Raw genomic sequence first — 24,665 nt, 5'->3', positions numbered from 1 at the left:
TGGGGGGGTCTGTGCTGGGGGGGGGGGGGGGCACAGAGCCTGCTGAATGGGTCAGACTGGGTTGGGGGGGGCAAGGGGCTGGGGGTGGGGCAGAGGGGAGCTCGGGAGGGGGGGGGTCCTACCGCCCCGGGGGTCCCAGGGGGGTCCCAGGGACCAGAATCAGGCCCCGGGGGGGGGTCTCATGGCCCCTGGGGGGGGTCCCACTGCTCTGGTGGGGGTCCTACAGACCAGGCCCTGGGGGGAGGGTCCCAAGGACCAGGCCCAGGCCCTGGGAGGGGTCCCACAGCCCCAGGGGGGTCCCAGAGACCATAATTAGGCCCCGGGGGGGGTCTCATGGCTCCTGGGGGGGGTCCCACTGCTCTGGGAGGGGGGTCCCATAGACCAGGCCTTGGGGCGGGGGGCTTCCAGGGACCAGGTCCAGGCCATGGGGTGGGGTCCCACAGCCCTGGGGGGGTCCCAGGGACCAGGCCCAGGCCCTGGGGTGGGGGTCCCCACCGCCCAACCTCCCCCGACCATAGAGAGGAGCCACCCTTAAGACCTCCGAGCCGGCCAGAAGGTTTCCCCACGCCCTCCTCTCTACCGCCCCCTAGCGGCCGCCTCCAAACTCCGTCTTCCACTAAAGCCCAAGTGCGCCTGCGTCTGGGCCGGGCGGTGGGGGCGGCGCATGCGCAGAGCCGGCCCGGTTCAAACGGCGGCGCGCGCCCACCGGTAGCACACAGATACGCCCCCCCCCCCCCCGCCGGTACCGGGAGAGCAGGTAACGGGGCGGGGGGGGGGGGGAAATACCGGCCCCCATCGCCATGGGGGGGCTCTGTCTCTTCTCCCTCCCTGTATCTGCCCCCAGCACACCCCCCCCGCGGCCTGTCACCCCCCCCCCCCCCCCGGCCTCCCTCCACCCCAAACCGGGGCCTTGTCACCCCCCCGAGGGCCCTGACACTGCCCCCAGCCCCCCCCAGGTATTCCTCCCAAAATCTACCCCCCCATATGTCTCCACTCCCCCCCCCCCCCACCAAACCAAGGCCTTTACCCCCCCCCCCCAGCCCCATCTCCTCTCCTTCAGCCTCGCTTCCCCCTGCCCCCCTCACCTCAGTGACACCTTCCACACCCCCCAACAAATTTTGGGGTGCCAAATCCCGCCCCCCCCCCCCCCCCCCAGGCCCCCACCATGCTGAGCAAGCGAATGGAGGAGCTGGAGGAGGTGAGCAAGGAGCTGCTGAAGGTTCTGCTCTCCGACTGGGCCGACAACCTCCTGCGCCGCAGCCTGGACAAACGGAGCCAGATGGACGACAAACTGCTGGCCTCGCAGGCCACGGCCGCCCAGCTTGTCAGAGGTGAGTCCCGTCCGACCCCCCCAGTGTCATTTCCCCCCCTCTGCCTCAGTAAAGCCGCCATCACCCTGTGTCCCCAGAGCTCGGTGCAGCCGAGGAGACAGTGGCGAAGACCCTCCTGGACCGGGAGAGCGAGCTCCAACGATTGCTCCGGAGGCTGCAAGACCTGGAAGAGGAGCTGGTTCGGGCACGGGAAGCTGGTGCCAGCCTGCAGGCCAGCAATAGATATCCTTTTTGGGGGGGGGGGGGGGGAATTCCCATTGTCCTTTTTTTTGGGGGGGGGGGGGGGGGCGGTCCAGACATGCAGTCATCTCCCTTCACTGCCCCACCGCCCTGCGACGGGAGCTGGAGGAGCTGCGGGAGGAGAGCCGGCGGCTGGAGGAGGACACAGAGCGGGAAGAGGACATGGTGCCCTCCACCACGTGAGTGGGGGGGGCGGGGGGGGCAGGACAGGTAAAGGGGGGGACACGGACCTCAAAACACCTCTGAGCCCCCCCTGTCCCCTGCAGGTACGTGACGCAGCTCTACTACAAGATCAGCCGCATCGATTGGGACTATGAGGCCAAGCCAGCGCAGATCAAAGGCAGTGAGTGTCCCCCCCCCACATCCCCCTTCACCCTCCCTTATTTCCAGCCCCCCCCACCTTGTTTCCAGCCCCCCTTAACCCCCTGTTCTTCCCTCCGCCCCCCCCCCCAAAGTCCACTATGGCCCCGACATTGCCCAGCCCATCGACATCGACGGCAGCCGCCATTCCCGTTGCTTCATCAGCGATTACTTGTGGAGCCTGGTGCCGACGGCGTGGTGAACAGCACGGTGCCGGTACCAATTGGGTGATGCCAATTGCCCCCCTGACCCCACAGTGCTGACCCCCCCCAACTTAATCACAAAAGTCTCTTTTATTCATGTAACAACGGGATTTGGAAATCATTAAAACCAGTCACTCGGCTGCCGGGTTGGAAGGTGGGTGCGAATCCGGCTGCCCCCCCCCCTTCCCCAAAACGGGGAGAGGGGGGAATTTGGGGGTGCCACGGCCCCCGCCGTGAGCTGTCCTTGTGGCCAAGTGAGGCACAGGGGTGGCAACATCCCGGCCCCCCGCCTCGCCACGCGTTTACCTGCCGCCGTGGGGAAAAGGAGAAGGGGGGAGGGTGGGTAAAAAAACCCGCAGCCCCATCGGCTGCACCGTGGCTGCGCCGCGGCCGGTTTTTTTCCCCCCACCCTGACCCCCCCCACCCCACCCCTCCACGGCGGCGCCGGGGTTAGCAGGGACAATCGGTTCGGTCGGTTTGTTTTCGGCATGGTTCCATGGTGATGGCCACCCCCACCCCGCTGCGTCCCGACGTCATCCGCGTCACCTCAGTCCAGGTGTCAGCGACCGGGTCGTAACATTCCACCGAATCCAAGAACGTGTGGCCGTCGTAGCCCCCTGCGGAAAAGCGAACCGTTTTGGTTTCTCCCTCCCTCAACGGCAAAGATGGGGTGGGGCGGGGGGGGACACGACAGGACCCCTGAGAAACGCCCCCCCCCCCCCCCCATCTCCAACACCTACCCAAGACGTAGATCTTGCCCTGGTAGACAGTGACGCCGAGGGCGCTGCGCCGGTACCGCATGGGTGCCACGAAGGTCCAGGTGTCCGTCTCCACCTCGTAACGCTCGGTGCTGTTGAGCTGGTCCGTCCCGTCGTAGCCCCCCCATGGCGTAAATGCAATTATTGAGGGCGCAGACCCCTGCGGGGGGGGAATCGGAGTTGGTCAGACCCCCCTAATCCCCCTCCTGAGGACCCCAGAATGTCCGCGTGCATGTCCCCCCCAACCCAGCCTCACCGGCGCCGCTGCGGATGGTGGCCATGGGGGCGATGGCTCTCCAGGCATCCCGCTCGGGGTGGTAGCACTCGGCGGAGCTGAGACGGGCGCTGCCGTCGAACCCCCCCACGGCGTAAAGGAGACGGTTGAGAACCGCCACCCCCACCCCGATCCGTCGCGTCAGCATGGGGGCCACCAGCTGCCACTCGTCCCTCTCTGGCTCATACCTGGGGGGGACACACGCACGACACACAGCAGGGTCTGAGCACTGGGGGGAGGGGGGGGGGCGGTCCTAGCACTCAAGGGGGGCGCAGGCCCCTATAAGACCCCTAAGGACCCCCTGCAGGGCTGGGTTTGTGTTATCTGCACCCCCTCCAGGGGTAACGTGTTTATTGTCAGCCCTTGGGCAGATTTATGCCCCCCCCAGGGCAGTCCTGGGCTTCCGTTATTGGCTCTGGGGCAGATCTGTGCCGCCCCCCCCAGGGCAGAGCAGGGTGTTGTTATACTCTGTGCCCCCCAGGGCAGATCAGATTTCCCTGTCCCCAGGGGCAGATCTGGCCCCCAAAGCAGACATGGGCTCATGTTATCAGCCCCAGGGGCAGATTTGGGCTCCCTGGGGAAGATCTGGGGCCCCCCCCACCAGCCCTGGGGCAAACCTGCCCCCCCCCAGGGCAGATCAGGGCTCGTGTTACCAGCCCCAGGGGCAGAATTGGGCTCCTGGGTGGCAGATTTGGGCCCCCTCCCCGGCAGCTTTGCCCCCCCCAAGGGCAGCCCAGTGCTTGTGTTATCACCCTGATTCACCTCCAGCCCCTTCTCCCCCCTCCCCGCCCCGCCGCAGCCCCCTTACCTCTCCACGCTGCTATGATGGATGCATCCGTGCGACCCCCCCACGGCGTAAATCATGCCGTCGATGACCCCCACCCCGATGCGATTGCGGGGGACGCTCATGGGGGCGCAGGGGGACCACTGGTCGGTCATGGGGTTATAACAATCGATGGCGGCCGAGTCCGTGTTCCCGTCAGGGGAATTATTCCGTCCTCCCACGGCATAAAAAAGCCCCCCCACCACGCAACCCCCCAAACCGCTCCGAGGAACCTGAAGATCGGCTAAACGGATCCACGATCCGTCCCGGGGGTTGTAAGCTTCCAAATAACTCAAAGACTGACGATAATATCCGCCGGCCGTGTAAATGAGCTGCCCCACTTTGGGGGTACGGCAGGGTAAGACCTGGGTGGGTTTATGAAGGGTCAAATCCTGAAAAATTTGCGCCAGGTAATCCTTGGACCGGGAATCGGAGCGGAGGATTTCGCATTTCTGGAGTTGCATCTGGAGGAAGTGGGGGGTGAGGGAATGGCAGCGGACGGCGCGGAGCAGAGCCTGGACGTAAAGGCGGCGGTTGGGACAGTCGTGTTTCACCCAGTTGATGCAGGCGTGGAAAACCTCCGACTCGCAGCGGACGTTCAGCTCGTCGCGGCTGATCAGGGTCACCAGCTGGCAGTGCGAGAGGTTGAAGAATTCCTCCTGCTTCGATACCTGCGGGGGGGGGCAAGCAAAAAAAAATAATAATTGGGGAGGGCGGGCAGCCTGGCAGCCCCTCGCTGGCGCCCAGTGCGAGGGACTGGGCGATCTCGCCTGGGGTCGGCTTCGCTCCCGTCTTCCCTTCTGGGGGGGGGGGGGGGCAATCTGTGACACCCCCCCAACAGCCCGTATTAATGGGGGGGGGGGGCCCCCAAATCTATGACACACCCCCAACAGCCTGTATTAAATAGCAGGGGGGGGGGCAAGCTCTTAGACACCCCCAACAGTCTGTATTAATGGAGGGGGGGCCAACAGTCTGTATTAATGGAGGGGGGGCCCCCCCGCTCTCTGACACCCCCCAACAGCCCATATTAAAGGAAGTGAGGGGGAGACCACTCCTCAGCCCCCTCCCCAGCCACTGGGGGGGTCCTTCGCTACTCCCCGCCCCCCCCCCCCCCAACATCATGGTGGGGGGTGTCCCCCCCATTTCCCCCTCCCCACTCCCCGATTCCCCTGCCATGATGCCAGGGGAGGGGGTGTCCCCCCATTTCCCCCACTCCATCCCCTGGGGGGGGTCCCTCCCTATTCCCTGAGCCCCTCCACGACCTCAGGGGAGGGGGTGTCTCCCCCAATTCCCACGACCTCAGGGGAAGGGGTGTCCCCCCAAGTCCCCCTCCCCATCCCCTGGGGGGGGTCCCTCCCTATTCCCTGAGCCCCTCCATGACCTTAGGGGAGGGGGTGTCCCTCCATTTCCCCCCTCCCCATAAAGCCAGGGGAGGGGGTGTCCCCCCAATTGCCCCTCCCATGACCTCAGGGGAGGGGGTGTTCCCCCTCCCCATCCCCGGGGGGGGGGGGGGGGGGGTGTCCCTCCCTGCTCCCTACACCCCCCCTCCCCCGAAGCCAGGGGAGGGGGCATCCCCCCAATCCCCCCTCCCACGACCTCAGGGCTGTTCCCCCCCATTCCGCCACGCTCCCCACGACGTCAGAAGTGGTGGGGGGGGTGTCCCCCCCACCCCGCCGCCCCCCCCTCACCTCCCCGAAGTGCATGTAGATGTACTCGCGGGCCTTCTGGTGCAGCTCGAGGCAGCCGATCTGCTCGGCGAAGTTGGCGATGCCGATGGCGTTGCTGGGGTGCAGCTGCTGGACGAGGAAATGGCAGCAGGCGCGGACGACGCTGTCGATCTGGTACATGACGGCGCCGTTCATGACGTGGAGGACGCACTTCTCCCCCACCGAAATGGAGGCCGTGTAGGCGAACTCCACCAGCCGCTCCATCACCCGCGGGTGGACCCCCTCGATGGGGACCACCTCCATCCCCCCTTCCCGCAGCCCCGTCGTGAACATGGCCTTGAACACCGGGCTGGACGACGCCAACACCACCTTGTGCGCCGGGAAATCCGCCGGCGGGACGTCGCGGCGGTACCGGACCCGGAGGGTGACGTCGCAGAGCTGACCCGACAGACGGAGCTGGTTCATGATGGCCAGGGCGGCTTTGGGGTGCTCTTCCAGGCTGTAGTGGAAGGAGCCCGACCCCCCCGGCGAGGGGGTCACCTCCGCTTGGCATTCGGGGGGCGGCGGCGAGGACATGGCCCCGGCATCCCCCTGCGGTTTTTTGGGGGGCTGGGGGGGGGTGGGGGCTAAGAGGGGGCGGTGGGCGATGACAACCTGCGGGCAGAGAGAGAGAGAGAGAAGGGGGGGTTAGAGAGGGAGGGGGGGCGGGGGAGCCCATGGGGAAACTGAGGCACGGGGGGAGGGGGGAGAGACCCCCCCCCAGTCAGCCCCAGTACGTGCTGGGGAAACTGAGGCGAGGGGGGAGAGACCCCCCCCCCAGTCAGCCCCAGTACGTGCTGGGGAAACTGAGGCACGGGGGGAACGGGGCTGGATGGAAGGGGACCACCCCCCCGCCCCCAAAATCATGCCTGGCTCATGCTGGGGAAACTGGGGGAGCCCCCCCCCCCCAGATCAGCCCCGGTACGTGCTGGGGAAACTGAGGCACGGGGGAGGGTCCCCAGCAGCCCCCCTCCCTTTCCCCTTGCACGCCGCCCACCCCCCGTTTTTGGGGGGCGCAGAACGCCTGCAAGCACCCAACCCCCCCCCCCCCCACCCTCCCGCGGGGGGAGGGGAGCGTCCCGGGGGTCCCGGGGGTCTCACCCGGCCATGGACGCGGCCCCGATCGTCGTCGGGAGGCGGCGGGGGGGGAGGGGGAGGGGGGAAACGGGGGGGGGGGCGGGGGGGCCGTGACTAAGCAGCGCGCGGAGCCCCCGCCGCGGTAAGAGTCCTGCGGAGGCCCCGCCCACCGCCGCGAGACGTCACCGCCGCCCCGCCCCGCTCCCCCCCCCCCCGCCAGAATAAGAGTCTCGGCGGGTGGGAGGGGCTGGTCCCGCCCCGCCCCAGGCGTGACGTCACGGGGCGGGGCGGGAGGGGTGTGTCGCAGGGATCGTCCGCGGGTCAGCGGCTGCGGGGGGACCCGCTGTCACCCGGGGGGGCCGGGTCCCCCCCGTGCCCCCTCCCAGTGTCACCCGTGGGTGTGTGTGCCCCCCCCGTGCCCCCTCCCAGTGTCACCCGTGGGTGTGGGTGTCCCCCCCGTGCCCCCTCCCAGTGTCACCCGTGGGTGTGTGTGCCCCCCCCGTGACCCCTCCCAGTGTCACCCGTGGGTGTGTGTGCCCCCCCCCGTGACCCCTCCCAGTGTCACCCGTGGGTGTGGGTGTCCCCCTGTGACCCCTCCCAGTGTCACCCGTGGGTGTCCCTTCCCCCCAGTGCCCCCTCCCAGTGTCACCCGTGGGTCTCCTCCCCCTCCCAGTGCCCCCTCCCAGTGTCCCCCACGAGTGTGTGTCGCCCTCCCAGTGTCCTCCACGGGTTCCTCCCCCCCGCAGTGTCACCCGTGGGTGTCCCCCCCTCTCTGTGCCCCCTCCCAACGTCCCCACACTGTCCCCGTCCGGGGGGGGCACACCGAGCAAGGTGGGGGGGTTCTCTCCAAAAAAGGCCTTTTATTAAAAACTCATTACAAAACCGGGGGGGTAGGAACGGGGGGAGGGACGGGGGGTGGGGCGGGGACCCCCGCCCCCCCAGCGCCAGGACACGCGCACGCACGCACGCACACACGCAGCGACACGGGGACGCACGCACGCGCACGCGCACGCGACGATGCCGGGAGCCCCCCCCCCTCACCCCTGTGCCCCCCCCGCCTTCCCGTCCCCCCCATCCCCCCCCGCCCCCCCCACTCGTGTCCCCCAGCCCCCCGCCGCTGTCCCCCCCCCTCCGCCTGGCCGACGACCTCCCCGAGGGGCTCCCGCTCCCGGCTCCCCCCCCCAGACTGGGGACCCCCAAGGTGCCGCCGCCGCGGCCCCCGCTGCCGCCGCGGCCGGGGCCCCCCCCCTCGGCGGCAGCACCCCCCGCCCCGCAGCAGGCGCAGGACGGCGCGGCACATCTCGCGGCTGGTGCCGGTGTAGATGAGGGGGTTGAGCAAGGAGTTGGCCATGGCCAAGCCCAAGAAGTAGTCGGCGTGGTAGAGCACGGCGCACGCCCGCGGGCAGCACCAGGCGTCCAGCAGCAGGAGGAGGAAGAGGGGCGACCAGCAGGCGATGAAGGTCCCCACCACCACCGTCACCGTCTTCAGCAGGGCCGGCGACTTGGGCGACGGGCGGAGGTTGGCCGAGCGCCGGACGGCGCGGTAGAGGCGGGCGTAGAGGACGACGATGGTGAGGAGGATGGCGAGGAAGACGGCGACGCAGAAGAAGACGTAGCGCTTGGAGTAGAGGGGCAGGACGGTGGAGCACGCCGGCAGGTCGCCCAGGCAGTTCCAGCCCAGGCCCGGCAACGCCGCCAGCGCCACCGAGACCCCCCAGCTGGCCGCCACCAGCGACCACATCCGGCCCCGCTTGTCCCCCCGCGCCACCCGCACCCGCGCCATGGTCAGGTGCCGCTCCACCGCGATGGCCAGCAAGCTGAGGACCGAGGCGGCCAAGGTGAGGAAGACGCCGCCCTCCCGCAGGAACCACAGCGCCGGCGTCAGCCGGAAGGTGTTGGCGCCGGAGAGGACGATGTTGGCGGTGTAGGCGACGCCGGCCAACAGGTCGGAGAGGGTGAGGTTGCCCAGCAGGTAGAACATGGGCGAGTGGAGCTTCTTGGTCCGCCAGATGGTCACCAGCACCACCAGGTTCTCCACCACGATGAAGCCGCACACCAGGAGGAAGAGGAGGGTCTCGGGGCGAAGGCCCCCCCGGTACCGCCCGGCGTGCAGCTTCCCGGTGTAGTTGTAATGGAGGGCCAGGACCGCGTCCTCCGCGAAGGGCCCCGGCGCCATGCTGGGGGGGAGGCGGGGGGGCTACATGGCGGGGAGAGCTGCGGGGGGGGACACGGAACGGGGAGGGGGCCGTGAGCCTCGGCGCGCGCCCACCCAAAAGGGTCGGCGCGCGCACGCGCGCTCGCCCCGAACGGCCTGCGCGTGCACGCGCGCGCCCACCCAAGAGGGTTTGCGCGTGTGCGCGCTCGCGAGCGCGCGCCCGAGAGGGTCTTTGTGCGTGCGTGGTCTGCGCACGTGCGCGCGCTTGCAGGGGTGCACCCGAAAGGGTCCGCGCGCACGTGCGCGCTCGCGAGCGTGCGCCCAAAGGGGTCCGCGCGCGTGTGCGCGCTCGCAGGTGCGCGCCCGAAAGGGTTTGCGCGCGCGTGTGCGCGCTCGCGAGCGCGAGCCCCGCCTGGCCCGTGCACGAGCGTGCGCTCGCGAGCGTGGACCCCAAACGGTCCCCCGTGGATGCGAGCTCGCCAGCGTGCGCCCCAAAAGGCCCGCGTACGCACGTCCGCGCGCTTGCAGGTGCGCGGCCTAAAGGGTCTGCGAGCATTCGCGCGCTCGCGAGCGTGCAGGGCCGACAGCCGGCGCACACGCGTGCGCTCGCGAGCGTGCGCCCCCGCGGGACCTCGGCACCCCCCGAAAGGGTTCGCGAGCCCGCGCCCCGAAGGGGCCGTGCGTGCTCGCGTGGGTCCTGCCCCACGGGACCCCCCCACGTCTGTGGGTCCTGCCCCACGGCCCCGCGGGGCACCCGCCGCCGCCGCCGTCGCGCCCTTCCCACCCACCCACCCACCCACCCAGGCGGGCCCGGGCGAGCGGCGGCGCGTCGGGGGCGGCCGCGGGGTCCCGCCGTGGAGGGGGGGGACCTGCCCAAATATTTGGGGTGAGACGGGTGCGGCCGGGCCCCACGGCGCCGGCGGGTCCCACCTGGCGCCCCACAGGAGGAGGGGGGGGCAGGAGCCGTGGGGTGGGACGATGGGGGTCCGGGGAGCCGTGGGGCAGGAGAATTGGGGTCCGGAGAGCCGTGGGGCAGGATACTGGGGGTCCGGGCAGCCGTGGGGCCGGGACGCAGCTCCAGCCCCCCCGCCGTGGGGCAGCCGTGGGGCCCCCGGTGCCGCCCCCCAGTGCCGGACGGGGCTGGGGGGGTCCCGTTCCGTGTATGGGGGGGTCGGAATAGCCCCCCCCCAGTCCCCCCCAGCCCCAAAGCGCCGGCCCCCCCCCCCGCTCCCCTTCCGTGCCTCAGTTTCCCCACTGCCCCCACCCTCGGTATCGCTCCCCCCCGAGTCCGTTCCCCGCGTGGGGGGGGGGGGATCGGAGGTGAGGGGGGGGGTCCCTGCCCGCCCGCCCCCCCCGGACTCACCGTGGGACCCGGCTCCGCTCCGCCGCTCCGCGCTGGCTCCGGTGGGACGGGCGTGGCCGGGCGGGGCCGGGCGGGGCGGGGGGGGGGCGGAGCCGCTCCTCCCCCCCCGTCGACCCCACCCCACCCCACTGCGGGACCCCCCGGGGGGAGCGGCCCCTGCGACCCCCGAAACTCCCCCCATCACCTGCCTGAGCAATGCAGGAGTCCCCCAGATGTGCCCCAGCCCCCCCCCCCGATGTGTTCAAGCCCCCCAGATGTGTTCAAGCCCCCCCAAGATGTGCCCCAAGCCCCAGATGTGTTCAAGCCCCCCCCAGATGTGCCCCAGCCCCCAAGATGTGTTCAAGACCCCCCAAGATGTGCCCCAACCCCCGGATGTGCTCAGGACCCCCCCAGATGTTCCCAAGCCCCCCAGTTGTGTTCAAGCCCCCCAGATGTGCCCCAGCCTCCCCCTTTATTCCCCAGCCCCCAGATGTGCTCATCACCCCCCAGATGTGCTCAAGAGCCCCAGATGTTCCGCACTCTCTCCAGATGTTCCCCACTCCCCCAGATGTGCTCGGGACCCCCCCTAGACTTTCCCCAGCCCCCCCAGATGTGCTCGACCCCCCCCCAGATGTGACCCCAACCCCGTCCACCCATCGTGGGTCCCCACCCGAGCACCCACCGCCGTGCCACGTGGGGCAGCCCCACTGCTAAACCGGTCGGGCCCCCCCACCCCTCCCGCCACCCCCTGTCCGTCCGTCTGTCCGTCCATCTGTCCGGGCAGGCCCTAACCTGCACCCTCGCTCCACATGGGGAACCCCAATCCTCCCACGGGCCCCACGGGTGGGGGGGGTGTGGGGGTCAGACGTGTGAGTCCCATGGGTGGGGGTCAGTGGGGCCTGGACGTGTGGGTCCCACAGGTTCGGGGGGCTTTGGGGCCTGGACGTGTGGGTCCCACGGGGTGGGGGGGGGAACCGGGCAGGGCTCCCCCCCGTGTGGGTGCTGGGAACCCCCCCGGGCGGGGGCAGGTGCTGGGTTCGGCGCTGCCAAAGGCGCCCGCGGCATCGGCGCACCCACGCCGGCACCCAGCCCCACACCGGTATGGGACGGGGGGGTTGGGGGGCCCAGCCCCACGGCTGCCATGGGGTGGGGGCCCCTGTGGTTGGGGGCGGCCGGAGCCTGAGGCTCCCCGGTCCCACGGTGCCTGCGCTGGCACCGGCTCCGCATTGGTCTGTGGGGCTGGCACCCCAATTGGGGGGGCTGGGGCCTCTCTCCATGGGGCTGGCACCCCTCTGTGGGGCTGGCAGCCATCAACTGTGGGGCTGAGGCCCCCCTCCGCGGGGCTGGGACCCCTCTTCATGGGGCCAGCACCTCTCTGTGGGGCTGAGACCCCCCCTCCATAGGCCTGAGACCCCTCTCCATGGGGCTGGGACCCCCCTCCATAGGCCTGAGACCCCTCTCCATGGGGCTGGGACCCCCCTCCATAGGCCTAAGACCCCCCTCCATGGGGCTGGGACCCCCCTCCTTGGGGCTGGGACCCCCTTCCATGGGGCTGGGACCCCCCTCCATGGGGCTGGGAACCCCCTCCATGGGGCTAAGACCCCCCTCCATGGGGCTGGGACCCCCCTCCATAGGCCTAAGACCCCCCTCCATGGGGCTGGGACCCCCCTCCATGGGGCTGGGAACCCCCTCCATGAGGCTAAGACCCCCCTCCATGGGGCTGGGACCCCCTTCCATGGGGCTCGGACCCTCTTTATGGGGCTGGGACCCCTCTCTGCGGGGCCGGGGCCCCTCTCGGTGTGTGTGGGGGAGCCCCCTGCCCCCCCCGCGCAGTGACAGCCGCCCCCCATCACCACGGCGACCCCTCCTTTCCTTCCCTCCCCGCCCCTTCCTCCCTTCGCCCCGCCCCTTCCGCCTCCACTTCCGCCCTTCAGCTCCTCCCCCCGCCACCCTCGCCCTCGACAAAGATGGCGGCGCCGGCGGCGGCGGCGGAGGGCCCCGATCCCGGTACCGCCTGGCTGCGGCCCCGCCCACCCCGCCGGGGACACGCCCCTCCCCGCGCGCCGCCGCCGCCGCCATGAGCTCGGCACCGAGCGGGCAGCGGCGGAGGCGGGGGGGGGGGCGGCGGCGGCGGCGGGACCCCCCCGGCGGCCGAGGAAGGGGCCCGGGGCCGGTTCCTCTCGGCCTGGAACAGCGTCCGATACGGTGCGAGTCGGGACACACCGGGACGCACCGGGGGGGGACGACCCTGACTCCCCGTTTTTTTACATCCCCCCCCCCCCCCCCCCAGGCTGGACGGTGCGACCCAAGACCCATTTCAACAAACTCTCCCCCCTCCACCTCCTGGGACGGGCCTACCGCCCGGCCGCCGACGGTGAGTACCGGCAGCGGGGGTCCCGGGGGTCCCGGGGGGGGGGGGGGGGCGAGAGTGCCCCACTCACCTCTTCTCTTCTCCCACCCCCCCCGCCGCGGCGGGAACGGGGGTCCCGGGGGTCCCCCGGGGGGGCGAGACTTCCCCGCTCATCTCTTTTCTCCCCCCCCCCCCCCCCCCTGCAGAGGAGCTGGACCGTTTCCAGCGGGATTTCTCCTCCCGGTTGTGGCTGACGTACCGGCGGGGCTTCCCGGCGCTGGCGGGGACCCCCTGGAGCACGGACTGCGGCTGGGGCTGCATGCTGCGCACCGCCCAGATGCTGCTGGCCCAGGGGCTCGTCCTGCACCTCCTGGGCAGGGGTAAGGGGCTGGGGGGGGGGGGGGCACACGCACACGCGGCCCCCGAGACCCCCGGGGGGGTCCCTGCGTCACCCCGACACCCCCTTCTCCGTTCTAGACTGGATGTGGTCCGAGGCGATGCCGGAGATGGAGACGGCGGCTGGGTCCCGGCGAGCGAGGGACCTCCCTGGAGGGACGCGAGACCCCCCGGGATGGAGCCGGGACCCCCCGGGAGGGACCTGGGACCCCCCAGGAGGGACACGGGACCTCCTGGGACAGGCACGAGACCCCCCAGGAGGGACACGAGACCCCCCAGTGCAGACACAAGAGCCCCCAGGACGGACACGAGACCCTCCAGGATGGACGCGGGACCCCCCGGCACGGACACGAGATCCCCCAGCGCAGACTCGAGACCCCGCAGGACGGACGCAAGCCCCCCCGGCGTGGACACGGGACCCCCCGGGCCGGGCAGGGATCCAGCGGGAGGCTGAGCGGTGGCACCGCACCATCGTGGCCTGGTTCGCCGACCACCCCCAGGCGCCTTTCGGCATCCATCGTTTGGTAGAGCTGGGTCGGAACGCCGGGAAAAAAGCCGGGGATTGGTACGGTCCTTCCATCGTCGCCCACATCCTTCGGTGAGCGGGGAGGGGGTGTCGGGACGGGGTCCCTCCCCCTCATTTTGGCGGCGGGGGGGCGGCTCGCCGGGATTCATCCTCTTTCCGCGGCAGGAGAGCGGTGGAAACCTGCCCGGAGACCAGCGGCCTCTCCGTCTACGTCTCTCAGGACTGCACCGGTACGTGCCGGCGTGGGGGGGCTTCCCCCTCCCCGATTTTGGCGGGGGGGGCAGATCCAGGATGAGGAGCCCCCCCTGCCCTCAACTCTTTTTTTTTGTTTGTTTTTTTCTTTTTTTCTGGCAGTTTACAAAGGGGACGTCGCCGGCCTGGTGCAGGGGGATGCCGAGCAGACGGTGCCGGGGCAGCGCCGCGCCGTCGTCGTCCTGGTGCCGGTGCGGTTGGGGGGGGAGACCCTGAACCCCGTCTACGTGGATTGCATCAAGGTGAGGAACCACGGCGGGCCGGGGGCTCTGCCACGTCGCCGGCACCGGTTCTTCCTCCCAGTTATGCTGGAAACGGATCCCGGTGCCGCCGCTGCCGACCCCCCCGTGTCTGTTTCCCCCCCCCCGCCCCGCTCCAGGAGCTGCTGAAGCTGAAATCCTGCGTGGGCATCATTGGTGGCAAACCCCGGCATTCCCTCTACTTCGTCGGCTTCCAAGGTAGCCATGCCGGTGCCGGTGGTGCCGCAGGGGTTGGGGATGCAGCTAGAGGGGGGGACACAACACACCAGCTGATTTTTGGGCCCCCCCGCCTCACCCCAGACGACTTCTTGCTCTACCTGGACCCCCACTACTGCCAGCCCTTCATCGACACCTCCCGGGAGAACTTCCCCTTGCAGGTGGGTGCTGGGGGGCACGTGACACCCCGATAAAACAGGGTGTGGGGGGGCCCTGGAGGCTGTAACCCCCCCCCCCCCAAAGTCCTTCCACTGCAGCGCGCCCCGGAAAATGGCCTTTGGGAAGATGGATCCCAGCTGCACCATCGGCTTCTACGCCGCCGCCGGGCCGGACCTGGATGAGCTCTGCTCCGACCTCACCCGCGTGAGTCCCTGCTGCTGGGGGCGGGGGCAGCGGCTTTTGGGGTGCACCCACCCATTTTTTCTAATGCTTTATCCCGCCCCCCCTCCTTTGCAGGTCCTGACCCCCCCCTCGGCGCCGGAACGCTACCCCATCTTCACGGTGGCGGAGGGTCAGGCGCAGGACCATGGCCTGGAGCCACTCAGCTCTTGCCCCCCCCCGCCACCGCGACCCCCCCGTGCCGGCAAGCGCCCCAAAAAACCCGGCGCCGACGAGTTCGTCTTCCTCTGACCCCCTCCTACTTCCCCCCCCCCAACCCCATACACTGGATCAGATGCCCCGGCGTGGTGTCACCGCGGTTTGGGGGGGGGCCGCGGGGACAATCCCCCCCCCTCAGGGTTTTGGTTCACTACTGCGCCGCGCCGGGACCGGAGCTCAGGGCTAGCGTTTGCCGAATCCCGGTGGTGGTGGGGCGGCCAAGCCAAGCCTCCCCCCAACGCTCCTCCTGGCACAGGGACCCCCCCCCAACCCCGTCGTGGTGGGTTTTTGGCCAACACACACAGCTCACGGCGAGGGGGGGGATGTTATTTATTGCTCCACTCAGGACCCCCCCTCGTCCGTCTGTCCGTCCATTCCCCCCTCCCCAGATTAAAGATGAACTTGAACCAGAGCGCGGCTGGCGCGGTGCGTTACGGTGTTTCTCCGTCACTGCGGGTGTATGTCCTGTTCCCCCCCAGTGCCGGATCGGGGCCGGGGGGGCTTTCCTTCCTTCCCCCCCCTGCCCCCCCCCCTTTTTGCGCCGCTGCCGGAGAAGCTGCCGGTACCGGAGCCGTCGAGGATTGAGGCCGAAGGCTTCCAACCGCTTCCCGGTGAAATCCCGGCCCCCCAGGCGAACCGCCGGCCCCAGGGGTGCCGAACCCCGGCGCCGGGTCCCCCCAGCGTGGGGGGGGGGGCTGCCGCAGGGTGGGGGGCCGAGGCCTCCGGCTCCTCCGACCGTTTCCGCTTGTCCCGGCCTTTCTTCCCTAGCTTGCGCTTGGCCGACGGCACCGGCTGCGGATCCTCCGGCCTGGGGAGGGTGGGATGGGGGTGAGGGGGGGCTGTGTACCCCCTGGTGCCCCCCCCCCCCTCCCCAAATCCCCTCCCCCACGTACGCAGCCGCCAGAGATTTGAAGATCTGCTGCTTCTTCCAGGCGTTCTGCGCCCGTTGGCTGTAGTTGGCCTGATCCTGCCGCTCCTCCTGCTCCGACCTGCAGGCGAGGGGTACGGTGAGCTCCCCAAAACGGGGGGGGGGCACACACAGGACCCCCCCCTACACCCCCGTTTTGGGTAAAAGAAACGCGCCCCCCTTCCTCACCGGTACATGCAGGTCTTGCGCAGGGAGCACCACCGGTTCAGCTCCTTGTCGTCAGCCGCCAGAATCTGGGGGCGGGGGGGAAGGACACAGGGCAGAGTTGGGGGGCACAGACAACCCGGGCGAGAGCACAGACCCCCCCCCAGGAGGGTCTGGGCGGACTCTACCTCGTCGGTGGTGAGGCCGAAGTCGCAGGGGAGGACGTTGCGGTACTTGAAGCGACAGGGCAGGTCCCCCACCAGGTCCTCGTAGTCCAGGCGGTAAAACTCGTCCAGGTACTGCTCGAAGGTGCTGGTGGCTGCAGGGGGGCGGGGGGAGCAGGAGTTTGGGGGGGGGTGTCAGGGGTTTGGGGGGGGTCTCAGGGACTTGGGGGGGGTCTCAGGGACTGGGGGGGGGTCCCGGCCCTCACCAGGGTCGAACGCTGGCTTTTCCCGCTCCACTGCCTCCCTGAACCGCGTCTTGCGCCGCTTCTTCCCCAGCGCCGGGGGCTGCCGCTGTTTTGGGGCTGGGGGGGCCGCCGGGTCGTAGTCTGCATCCATCTGGGGCGGGGGGAGAACAGGGGATGGAAAGGAGGGGGTGGGGGGGCCTGCCTGTGACGCCCATCCCTGTGATGAGTTCCTCCCGGCCTTAGCCTGGGGGGGGATACACACGTACCACGAAATCGGGGTCCTCGCAGTGGGGCTCGTGCTCGCCCCCCACCTCCTCCCGGCCTGTCCAGGCATCCCAGTTCCAGTCGTCTGTGTGGGGGGGGACGACACCACACACACACACCATGATGTCACCTCAGGGATTGGGGGGGCTGACAGTCGTCTTCCCCCACCTCCGAGCCCCCCCACTCACCATCCAGCCCCTCCTCCTCCTCAAACTGCGGCTTCTCCTCCTCCCCTCGGCCGTAATAATCGTCACCGAAATATTCCTGGGGGAGGGGAGAGCGGGGGGGGGGAGGTCAGCGGGGATGGGTAGATGGGGGGGGCACGGAGAGGGGGGCACCCACCGCCATCAGCTGGTCATGCCGGGCCGGGTCAAAGTCTTCCTCCAGGAAGGTTTCGGTGAAGCCGACGACGGCGTTGCCGGTGGCCTCCCGCAGCCGGGCCAGCCGGGCGGCCATTTCTTCCCGCTTCAGGTTCTTCAGCTGCTTCAGCTCCTCCTGCTTCCGCGCCTTCTCCTACGGACGGACGGACAGACAGATGGACGCGGTGCCGGGGGGGGACGGGACGGACACACGGCAGATGGACGCGGCGCTGCCTGCCCCCTTCAGCTTCACCCCCTCACCTTTCTCTTCCTCTCCCGAATCTGCTCCCGCTTCTCCTTCCGCCGCTCATCCCGTCGTCGCACCGAGGTGGGGATGTTCCGGGGATACGTCTTCACCTTGGGGGGGGGGGGTTAGGGTCAGCGCCCCTAACCCCCAAACTGTACACCCCTCCCAAATTTTGCCACCCCCCCACCTGCTCGGCGTCAGGCTCCTCGAAGCGGAAATTGTAGCGACGTTCAAAATCCTCCTGCTTCGCCAGGAAAAGCTCACCCTCATCCGAGGAATCGGCCAGCCGGAGTGGGGATGCCCTGGGTGGGGGGACACGGTGGGGGGGGGATGAGGGGAGGTGCGGTGGGTTTTTGGGGGGTCAGGGGGGCTCCCTGCTTACCCTTCAGCATCCTCTTCCTCCTCCTCTTCCTCGCGGTAGCCCTGGTTCAGGATGTAATCCCGCAGGAAGCGCTCGCCGGGGTCCAGCGCCGGGTCGGTCCAGTACTGCTGGAGGGGGACCTGCGGGACGGGGGGGTGGATGTGGGGACAAGGGGGCCTCGGGCATGTGGGGGGGATGCAGCACTCTGCAATCCTAGGGCCATCGCTGCCACGAGCTGTGCCCGGCCTCAGCCCTCTCACCAGGTCCTGCAGCGGCTCCGGGGGGGCTTCCCCCTGCCCCTTCAGCCAGCGGATGTAATCCTCCTCCTCCCGCTCCTGGGGGGGAGACACACACACAGCGTCAGTCCCGAGGGCCCCCCCACTCCAAAACCACCCTGTGTCCCGCCCAACCCTCCCCCAGCCTCACCTTCTCCTCTGCTGTCTGACTGCGCCGCCGGAGCAGGGCAGATCCCCCCTCCTCCTCCTCTTCCTCTTCGCTGTCAGCCACGAAGGCTCGGAAGCTGGCGGGGGGGCACACAGTTACCCCCCCGGTGCTGAGGAACCCTCCCCCACCAAAGCGTGGCAGCCCCCCCGAATGTCACAGCCCCCCACCTCTCCTTCAGCTCCCTCTGCTCCTCCACGTAGCTCCTGGAGGCCACTCGCTGTGGGGAGAAATTGGGGGGGGGGGGTTGTCAGTGCTGAGGAGGGTCAGAGTAATTTGGGGGGGATCACATGTCCCCCCCCAACCCACCTTCCTCCGCTCGGCTGCTGCCTCTTCATCCTCCTCATCTTCCTCGTCCACGTATTTGCTGTGGGGAAAGCAAGAGGATCAGAGCCTGCCTGGGGGGGGGCTCAGCCCAGGACATGCCTCCCCCAAAAATAAGGCCCCCCCACCCCCCCAAAATAGGGTCCCCTCCTCACCCCTCCTTCTCCAGCACCACCTTCCTCTCATAATCCTTCAGGTACATCGGCTTCGCCGGGCGCCCTTCATCCTCCTCCTCCTCCTCCCCGGCATCGCTCCCCGACGACGAGTCTGCGGACAGAGGGAACAGGGTTTGGGGACACCCTCCCCGTTTTGGGGACCCCCCCCCAAGGGGTTTTCAGGGAGGGAGATGCCCCACCAGTACCTCGCTGGCTGTAGAAGGTGGTGTCCTGCTGGTAGATTCGGGGGTCCCGGGTCTTCAGCAGCGCCAGGGTGCGGTAGAAATCCCGCTCCAGGCGGGGGTCGAGGGCCTGGGGGGGGACATGGGACACCCAGGAGTTTGGGGGGGGGTCCCAGAGGTCCTGGGGGAGTGACACAGGTGTCTGGGGGGTGACCCAGGAGTTTGGGGGGAGCCTGGGGGGGCAGCCAGGAGAGAACCCAACAGTTTGGGGGGGGCACACCCAGGAGTCTGGGGGACCCAGATGTCCAGGGAGGGGACCCAGGTGTCTGGGGGGGGACGACCAAATGTCTGGGGGGTCCCAGGAGTTTGGCGGGGGGGGGAGGCGGACCCAGATGTATTGGGGGGGGTGATGCAGGTGTCTGGGGGTGACCTGGGAGTCTGGGGGGGACGACCCAGGCGTCCAGGAGGGGACCCAACAGTTTGGGGGGGACACCCAGGAGTTTGGGGGGGACACCCAGGAGTCTTGGGGGGGGACACCACCCAGCAGTTTGGGGGGGGAGTGGGGAGTCGCAGGAGTCCAGGGGAGTGATGCAGGTGTCTGGGGAGGGACCAGGCGTTTATGGGGAGTCCAAAGGAGGTGGGGGGGCCAGGTGTCTGGGGGGGGCCTGGGATTTTGGGGGCTGGGTCCCAGGAGGTTGGGAGGGGGGTCCGGGGGGGGCACGCAGGCATCTGGGCAGGGACCCAGGAGTCTGGGGGGGACATCCAGATGTCTGGGGGGGTCCCAGGAGTTCGAGGGGGGGGGAACACAGCTCTCCCCCCCCCCCCCCCCCGCCGCCACTCACCACCTCGTCCCCGCTGGATTCGGACTCGGACTCGGAGCTGGAACCGCCCCCGGTGTCCCCGTAACGGTCCTGCACTGCGGGGAGCCCTCAGCTACCGGCACCGCGGGGCGGGGAAAACCCACCCCCCGGTCCCCGGTGTCTCCCTCCCCCTCCCGGCCCCGCCCACCCCTGGCCCCGCCCCTCTCACGTCGCTGCAGCTCCTCGCGCCGCCGGTACCGGCCGTAGCGCTCCGCGAAGGCCGCGTTCACCCGCAGCTCCGGCTCCGGCATCTTCTCGCTCCTCCTCCACGTGACTGCCGCTTCCGGCTCCCCCGTCACGTGGGTGCGACAGCCACGCCACGCCCCTCCCGACAGCCCCGCCCCTCCCGGCAGCCCCGCCCCATCCCACTCTTAAAAGGGTAAACGCGCCGTGCCCACTGGTGGGGCCCACCCTCCCCAAACAGATCCACGGGGCCGGTGGTCTCAGCTCCATCTTTATAGGCACAGAGGAGGAGGGGGGGCGCGGGGGGGGGTGTCCATGGTGGTCCGGGGAGCCCCCCCCTGCCCTTAGCTGGTGCGGAGCTGGTAGTCTGCAAGAGGAAGAGTGGGGGTGAGTGGGGGGGGGGGGGTGTCCGGGGGGGTCCCGGGGGGGGTCCCGGACTCACCCCCGCTCTGGGTGATGTAGCGCACCCAGGGCAGCGCCTGGTACCCGCTCTTCTCGATGATCTTCATGTACCGCACCTGCGGGGGGGGAGGTGGGGATGGACACCCCCCCCCCCAACACCCCTCCCGGGCACCCCGACCCACCCCCGGGCATCCTGACACCCCCCCAGCTCCCCCCGGTGCAGAGGGGACATTCATTGCCCCCCCCGCCCCCAAAACAGGCCACCCCCATGGGGATGCAAGGGGCCATGTCCCCGTACCCTGTCCCCAAAGCACACGGGACCCCCTTCCCCAGGGACCCCACGGGCCACATCCCCCCAAAACACACAGGACCCCCTTCCCCGGGGACACCACGGGCCACGTCCCCTCCGTCCTGTCCCCAAAACACACGGGACCCCCTTCCCTGGGGACCCCATGGGCCATGTCCCCTCCGTCCTGTCCCCAAAAACACGGGACCCCCTTCCCTGGGGACCCCATGGGCCATGTCCCCTCCGTCCTGTCCCCAAAACACACGGGACCCCCTTCCCTGGGGACCCCACAGGCCACATTGCCCCCCCAAAACACACGGACACTTCCCCAGGGATGCCACGGGCCACGTCCCCCTCCCTGGGTGGCACCTGGATGCCCGAGACGGTGAAGTAGGGGATCTCGAAGCGGACGGAGATGGGGGGCCGACCCTCCTCCTCCTCCTTCTCCACGCTGGGCAGACCGAAGTGGGCGCGCATCAGGTGCTCCTTTCCCCCCTGCGCGGCACCCGCAGGGCTGGGGACGGTGCCGGGCCACCCGCCGCGGCAGCCGGCTGGGGGAAAACCCGACGAGGGGGACCCCCGGCGTCGGGGATGGCGGGGTGGGCAACCTCACCGGGAAGGATTTGATGGTCCAGATGACGAGGTTCCTCTCCGGGAGGTACCTGGCGGAACCCACGCTCGTCTTGAATTTGGGGGAGTCGGCGTCGCTGGGCACCGGCACGGCGATCTCCACCCCGTTGGCCACCGACTGCTTCTTGAACTGGCCCTTGGCCTTGAGGGGGAGAGGAGCGGGGTGTGGGGGGGTCAGGGGCGGCTGGGGGTCCCCCGTGGCGGCGGTGACCTCCCCGACGTCTCACCTTGACCATGATTTCCACCCGGCTGTGGGAGAACTTCTCGATGACCGACTCGATCCAGATGAGCGGCTTCACCTGGGTGGGAGGAAAAGGGTCACCCCCACGTCCCCCGTGTCCCCCCCCCCTCGGGTGGGCCCGGCCCCCACCTGGGTGTTGAGGCGGTAGGACATGAGCTCGAAGTCTCCGTCGGGGGGGATGAAGGAGATGGTGCGGTCGTTGTCGAAGCGAGAGAGCCGGACGCACTGGTGGAACTTGACGTCCTCCAGCTCCACCGACTTGTTCTTGCCCCCTGGGGAGGGATGGACGGTGTCCGGGGGGCGACGAGGGGACGGGCATGCATCACCCCCCTGCGACGGGGCTGTCCCCAAGCCCACACGGCGGCACTCACGCCCGGTCAGCTCGAAGAGGACGCGGTCGTTCAAGCCCAGGCGCAGCTCGGGCATCCCCGAGAGGAAGACCTTCAGCTTGATGGTGCCCACCACCTCGCTCAGCAGCACGCTGCCGTTGGCGCTCACCTGTGGGCACCGGCACCAGCTTCATCCTCATCACCATCACCATCCCCATCAACGTCACCATCCCCATCCCCATGACCATCCTCATCACCGTCCCCATCCCCATCAACGTCACCATCCTCGTCCCCATCACCACCCCCGACCCTCATCCCCGTCACCACAATTGTCTCCACCCCCATCCTCATCACCAGCCCCATCACTGGTCCCAGCCCCATCATCACCGTCGTCACCATCACCCCAGCATCACCATCATGGCCCGGTCACCATCCCACCACCATCACCATTCCCATCACCACCGGTTCCCCACCCCACCACGGACCCAGCGCAGCCCCTGCTGCAGCAGGACCCAACAGCCCCCTTCCCCCCCAGTTACAGGTGTGTCCCCCCTCCCCCCGTCTCACCAGCAGGTTCACCGACTCGATGACGTCGATGAAGACCTCGTTCTTCTTGTACTTGATGCCCTCGGAGCGCCAGGACACGGCGTTGGTGACCGTGGTGGGGACGCGGGATTTGCCCGTCTCCAGCTTGTTACCCTCCTGCGTGATGTACCTGCGGTGGGTGGGGGGGGGGTGAGGGATGTGGGGGGGTCCCGACGCCCCCCTCCGGCCCGCCCCCGGCCCCGCTCACTCCTGCGAGGATCTTGCTGTCCGTGGTCTGCGGGAAGCCAAAGTCCATCAGCTCGTCCAGGAGCTCGTAGATGATGACGAAGTTGTCGCGGATGCTCTCCTCCTCCAGCTCCTTGAAGTACTCGCAGAAGACCTGGCCGGGGGGGGGAGCGCCTCCGTCACCCCCCCCCCCCCCCTCCAGGGAGAGGAGCTCCCCCAAACTGGGAGGACCCGAGCCCCCCCCCCCAAACCTCACCTCCACCACCTTGTAGAGGAAGGAGTAGACCAAGGAAGCGTTGCCGTTCTTCTGGGTGGTGGCCACCACTGGTGGCGGGGGGAGTTAAGGAAAGGGGGGAACACCAGAGCGGGGGGTCCGTGGGGAGGGCGTTCCATAAGGATACGGTAGAGGTTGGCGTGTTTGATCCAGAGGAAATGGACCTTGCCGTGGGTCAGGAGGGGGGTGAGGGCCCCCTCCTCCTCCCGCTGCAGCAGCAGCCCCATGAAGTGCTCGATCTCCCCCAGCCCCACGTCCCCCTTGTAGTTGCGGCTGATCAGCGGCTGCGGGGGGGAGGGGGGGGTGTGTCAGAGGCGGGGGGCACCTCCACCCACCCCAAAATCGCTCACCCCGTTCCCGGGGTCACGGGGGTCACCGCCAGGCTCCGCCGTTGACCTTGGCTGACCTTCAAGACCAGAGGGGGGACACCGGGGTGTCCCCTCCCCGGGGGGTCTTTGGGGGGGGGGGTGGGGGGGGGTGTGTGTTGGGGGGGGGGTCTCACCTTCCCCTTGAGGTCCAGGATGAAGAGGGCAGAGGCGGCCATGGCGGGGCCCCGGCAGCCACCGCGTCGTCACCGTCACCGTCACCTGCGCCAGGTGAGCGGCTGCGCCCACGGGTGCGTGGGGGCCTTAAAGGGGACGGCCCAGCCCCATGGACCCCCACGGGGGGGGCTCGGCCACCCCATGGGTGGCACGGCCACCTCTAACAAAGCTGGGTGGTCTCGTGGGGGGATGTGGGTTGGGACCCCCCCACCCAAGGGACCCTGAGACTGGGATGGGGGGGGGGGGCAGCTCCTGGATGTTTGGGTCACCCATCCCGGGTTTGGGGGGGGGGGTCTGTGAGGCACCCTGAGTGCCCCAACCCAGCCTGGGGGGGGGTTCCTGCAGCAGCCTGGGTCCCCCACTCCCCCCCGGGGGGGTGTGCATACACCCTTGGGTGCCCAGGTCTCTCATTCCATCCTGGGGGGACCCAGCAGCACCCCTGACACCCAGATCGCCCACCCTGGGGGTCCCTGCAGCACCCCACATCCCTCATCCCACCCTGGGGAGTCCCTGCAGACCCCCGACCCCCGTATCCCCCACCCTGGGGGTCCCTGCAGCACCCCAGATCCCCGGATTGCCCACCCTGGGGGTTCCTGCACCCCCTGATGCCTGGATCCCCCACGCTGGGGGTCCTTGCAGCACCCCAGACTCCTCATCCCACCCCAGAGGGTCCCTGCAGACCCCAAACCCTGGATCCCCCACCCTGGGAGTCCCTGCAGCACCCCAGATCCCGGATCCCTCACCCTGGGGGTCCCTGCAGCACCCCAGATCCCTCATCCCACCCTGGTCATCCCTGCAGACCCCAGACCCTGGATTCCCCACCTTGGAGGGGTCTCTGCAGCACCCCGGATCCCTCATCCCACCCTGGGGGTCCCTGCAGACCCCCAACCCCCAGATCCCCCAACCTGGGGGTTCCTGCAGCACCCCACATCCCTCGTCCAACCCCGGGGGGTCCCTACAGACCCCAGACCCTGGATCCCCCACCCTGGGGGTCCCTGCAGCACTCCAACCCTCAGATCCCCCACTCTCGGGGACCCTGCAGACCCCAGACCATGGACTCCCCACCCTGGGGTTCCCTGCAGCACCCTGACCCCCGCATCCCTCACCCTGGGGGTCCCTGCAGCACCCCACATCCCTCATCCCACCCTGGGGGTCCCTGCAGACCCCAGACCCCGTTTCCCCCACCCTGGGGGTCCTTGCAGCACCCCACATCCCTCATCCCAGCCCAGGGGGTCCCTGCAGACCCCCAACCCCAGACCCCCACCCTGGGGGTCCCTGCAGCACCCCACATCCCTCATCCCACCCTGGGGGTCCCTGCAGACCCCAGACCCCGTTTCCCCCACCCTGGGGGTCCCTGCAGCACCCCACATCCCTCATCCCACCCTGGGGGTCCCTGCAGACCCCAGACCCCGTTTCCCCCACCCTGGGGGTCCTTGCAGCACCCCACATCCCTCATCCCAGCCCAGG

General features: G+C 69.5%; 5 protein-coding genes across 6 annotated transcripts; 2 read left to right on the top strand and 3 right to left on the bottom strand.

Moving 5' to 3' along the window:
• Positions 1–423: 423 nt before the first annotated feature.
• On the top strand, positions 424–2,201 carry SPC24 (SPC24 component of NDC80 kinetochore complex). Its single transcript, XM_049810870.1, has 6 exons — positions 424–757; positions 1,157–1,331; positions 1,409–1,553; positions 1,658–1,750; positions 1,838–1,914; positions 2,027–2,201. Exons 2-6 carry the CDS (start codon positions 1,166–1,168, stop codon positions 2,131–2,133), a joined length of 588 nt encoding a protein of 195 aa, XP_049666827.1. The 5' UTR covers positions 424–757; positions 1,157–1,165; the 3' UTR covers positions 2,134–2,201.
• A 4-nt stretch (positions 2,202–2,205) lies between these two features.
• On the bottom strand, positions 2,206–7,238 carry KEAP1 (kelch like ECH associated protein 1). The gene is given in 7 exon segments (XM_049810869.1): positions 2,206–2,751; positions 2,875–3,016; positions 3,018–3,052; positions 3,149–3,354; positions 3,975–4,660; positions 5,678–6,310; positions 6,797–7,238. Coding segments are annotated over 6 exon segments (1,791 nt in total). The 5' UTR covers positions 6,233–6,310; positions 6,797–7,238; the 3' UTR covers positions 2,206–2,584.
• Positions 6,803–15,278, top strand: ATG4D (autophagy related 4D cysteine peptidase). The gene is made up of 12 exons (XM_049810578.1): positions 6,803–6,834; positions 7,446–7,526; positions 7,958–8,610; positions 12,560–12,643; positions 12,826–12,999; positions 13,097–13,613; positions 13,707–13,771; positions 13,896–14,035; positions 14,173–14,251; positions 14,354–14,430; positions 14,513–14,632; positions 14,726–15,278. Exons 1-12 carry the CDS (start codon positions 6,803–6,805, stop codon positions 14,897–14,899), a joined length of 2,196 nt encoding a protein of 731 aa, XP_049666535.1. The 3' UTR covers positions 14,900–15,278.
• A 27-nt stretch (positions 15,279–15,305) lies between these two features.
• On the bottom strand, positions 15,306–19,863 carry KRI1 (KRI1 homolog). 2 transcript variants are annotated; one of them, XM_049810481.1, is made up of 19 exons: positions 19,710–19,863; positions 19,523–19,596; positions 18,705–18,810; positions 18,499–18,610; positions 18,329–18,386; positions 18,190–18,239; positions 18,005–18,098; positions 17,839–17,913; positions 17,600–17,718; positions 17,405–17,519; positions 17,232–17,327; positions 16,954–17,124; positions 16,800–16,875; positions 16,614–16,696; positions 16,369–16,498; positions 16,127–16,257; positions 15,963–16,027; positions 15,760–15,855; positions 15,306–15,674 (listed from the first exon to the last, which is right to left on the bottom strand). In XM_049810481.1, exons 1-19 carry the CDS (start codon positions 19,789–19,791, stop codon positions 15,314–15,316), a joined length of 2,094 nt encoding a protein of 697 aa, XP_049666438.1. In that variant the 5' UTR covers positions 19,792–19,863; the 3' UTR covers positions 15,306–15,313. The 2 variants fall into 2 exon arrangements, with proteins under 2 accessions (XP_049666438.1, XP_049666439.1); XM_049810482.1 differs by lacking the exon at positions 19,523–19,596 and having other exon boundaries at positions 19,710–19,800.
• Positions 19,864–20,007: 144 nt separating this feature from the next.
• Positions 20,008–23,452, bottom strand: AP1M2 (adaptor related protein complex 1 subunit mu 2). The gene is made up of 12 exons (XM_049810483.1): positions 23,159–23,452; positions 22,784–22,940; positions 22,639–22,706; positions 22,412–22,536; positions 22,179–22,332; positions 21,654–21,780; positions 21,412–21,554; positions 21,269–21,340; positions 21,025–21,183; positions 20,781–20,906; positions 20,166–20,241; positions 20,008–20,090 (listed from the first exon to the last, which is right to left on the bottom strand). The coding sequence occupies exons 1-12, from the start codon at positions 23,198–23,200 to the stop codon at positions 20,068–20,070; spliced, it is 1,272 nt and encodes a 423-aa protein (XP_049666440.1). The 5' UTR covers positions 23,201–23,452; the 3' UTR covers positions 20,008–20,067.
• Between the last annotated feature and the right edge of the window lie 1,213 nt (positions 23,453–24,665).

The sequence above is a fragment of the Accipiter gentilis genome, chromosome 9 (assembly GCF_929443795.1).
Source record: "Accipiter gentilis chromosome 9, bAccGen1.1, whole genome shotgun sequence".
NCBI classification, from domain to species: Eukaryota; Metazoa; Chordata; class Aves; order Accipitriformes; family Accipitridae; genus Astur; species Astur gentilis.
The sequence above is the reverse complement of the archived record's forward strand: the minus strand, read 5'-3'. Positions and strand labels throughout refer to the sequence as shown.

Coding starts and splice junctions, on each gene's coding strand:
- ATG4D (XM_049810578.1), top strand. CDS start 6,803: ATGGACGCGGCCCCGATCGTCGTCGGGAGGCG. Junction 6,835..7,445: donor CCGATCGTCGTCGGGAGGCG/GCGGGGGGGGAG, acceptor TCCCCCTCCCAG/TGCCCCCTCCCAGTGTCCCC. Junction 13,000..13,096: donor CCTGCACCTCCTGGGCAGGG/GTAAGGGGCTGG, acceptor TCTCCGTTCTAG/ACTGGATGTGGTCCGAGGCG.
- KRI1 (XM_049810481.1), bottom strand. CDS start 19,791: ATGCCGGAGCCGGAGCTGCGGGTGAACGCGGCCTTCGCGGAGCGCTAC. Junction 17,125..17,231: donor TTCGGGAGAGGAAGAGAAAG/GTGAGGGGGTGA, acceptor GTCCGTCCGTAG/GAGAAGGCGCGGAAGCAGGA. Junction 16,028..16,126: donor TCGGCCTCACCACCGACGAG/GTAGAGTCCGCC, acceptor CCCCGCCCCCAG/ATTCTGGCGGCTGACGACAA.
- SPC24 (XM_049810870.1), top strand. CDS start 1,166: ATGCTGAGCAAGCGAATGGAGGAGCTGGAGGAGGTGAGCAAGGAGCTG. Junction 1,554..1,657: donor AGCCTGCAGGCCAGCAATAG/ATATCCTTTTTG, acceptor TCACTGCCCCAC/CGCCCTGCGACGGGAGCTGG. Junction 1,915..2,026: donor GCCAGCGCAGATCAAAGGCA/GTGAGTGTCCCC, acceptor CCCCCCCCAAAG/TCCACTATGGCCCCGACATT.
- AP1M2 (XM_049810483.1), bottom strand. CDS start 23,200: ATGGCCGCCTCTGCCCTCTTCATCCTGGACCTCAAGGGGAAG. Junction 22,333..22,411: donor ACCACGGACAGCAAGATCCT/CGCAGGAGTGAG, acceptor CCCCCCCACCCA/CCGCAGGTACATCACGCAGG. Junction 21,184..21,268: donor GGGTGGAAATCATGGTCAAG/GTGAGACGTCGG, acceptor CTCCCCCTCAAG/GCCAAGGGCCAGTTCAAGAA.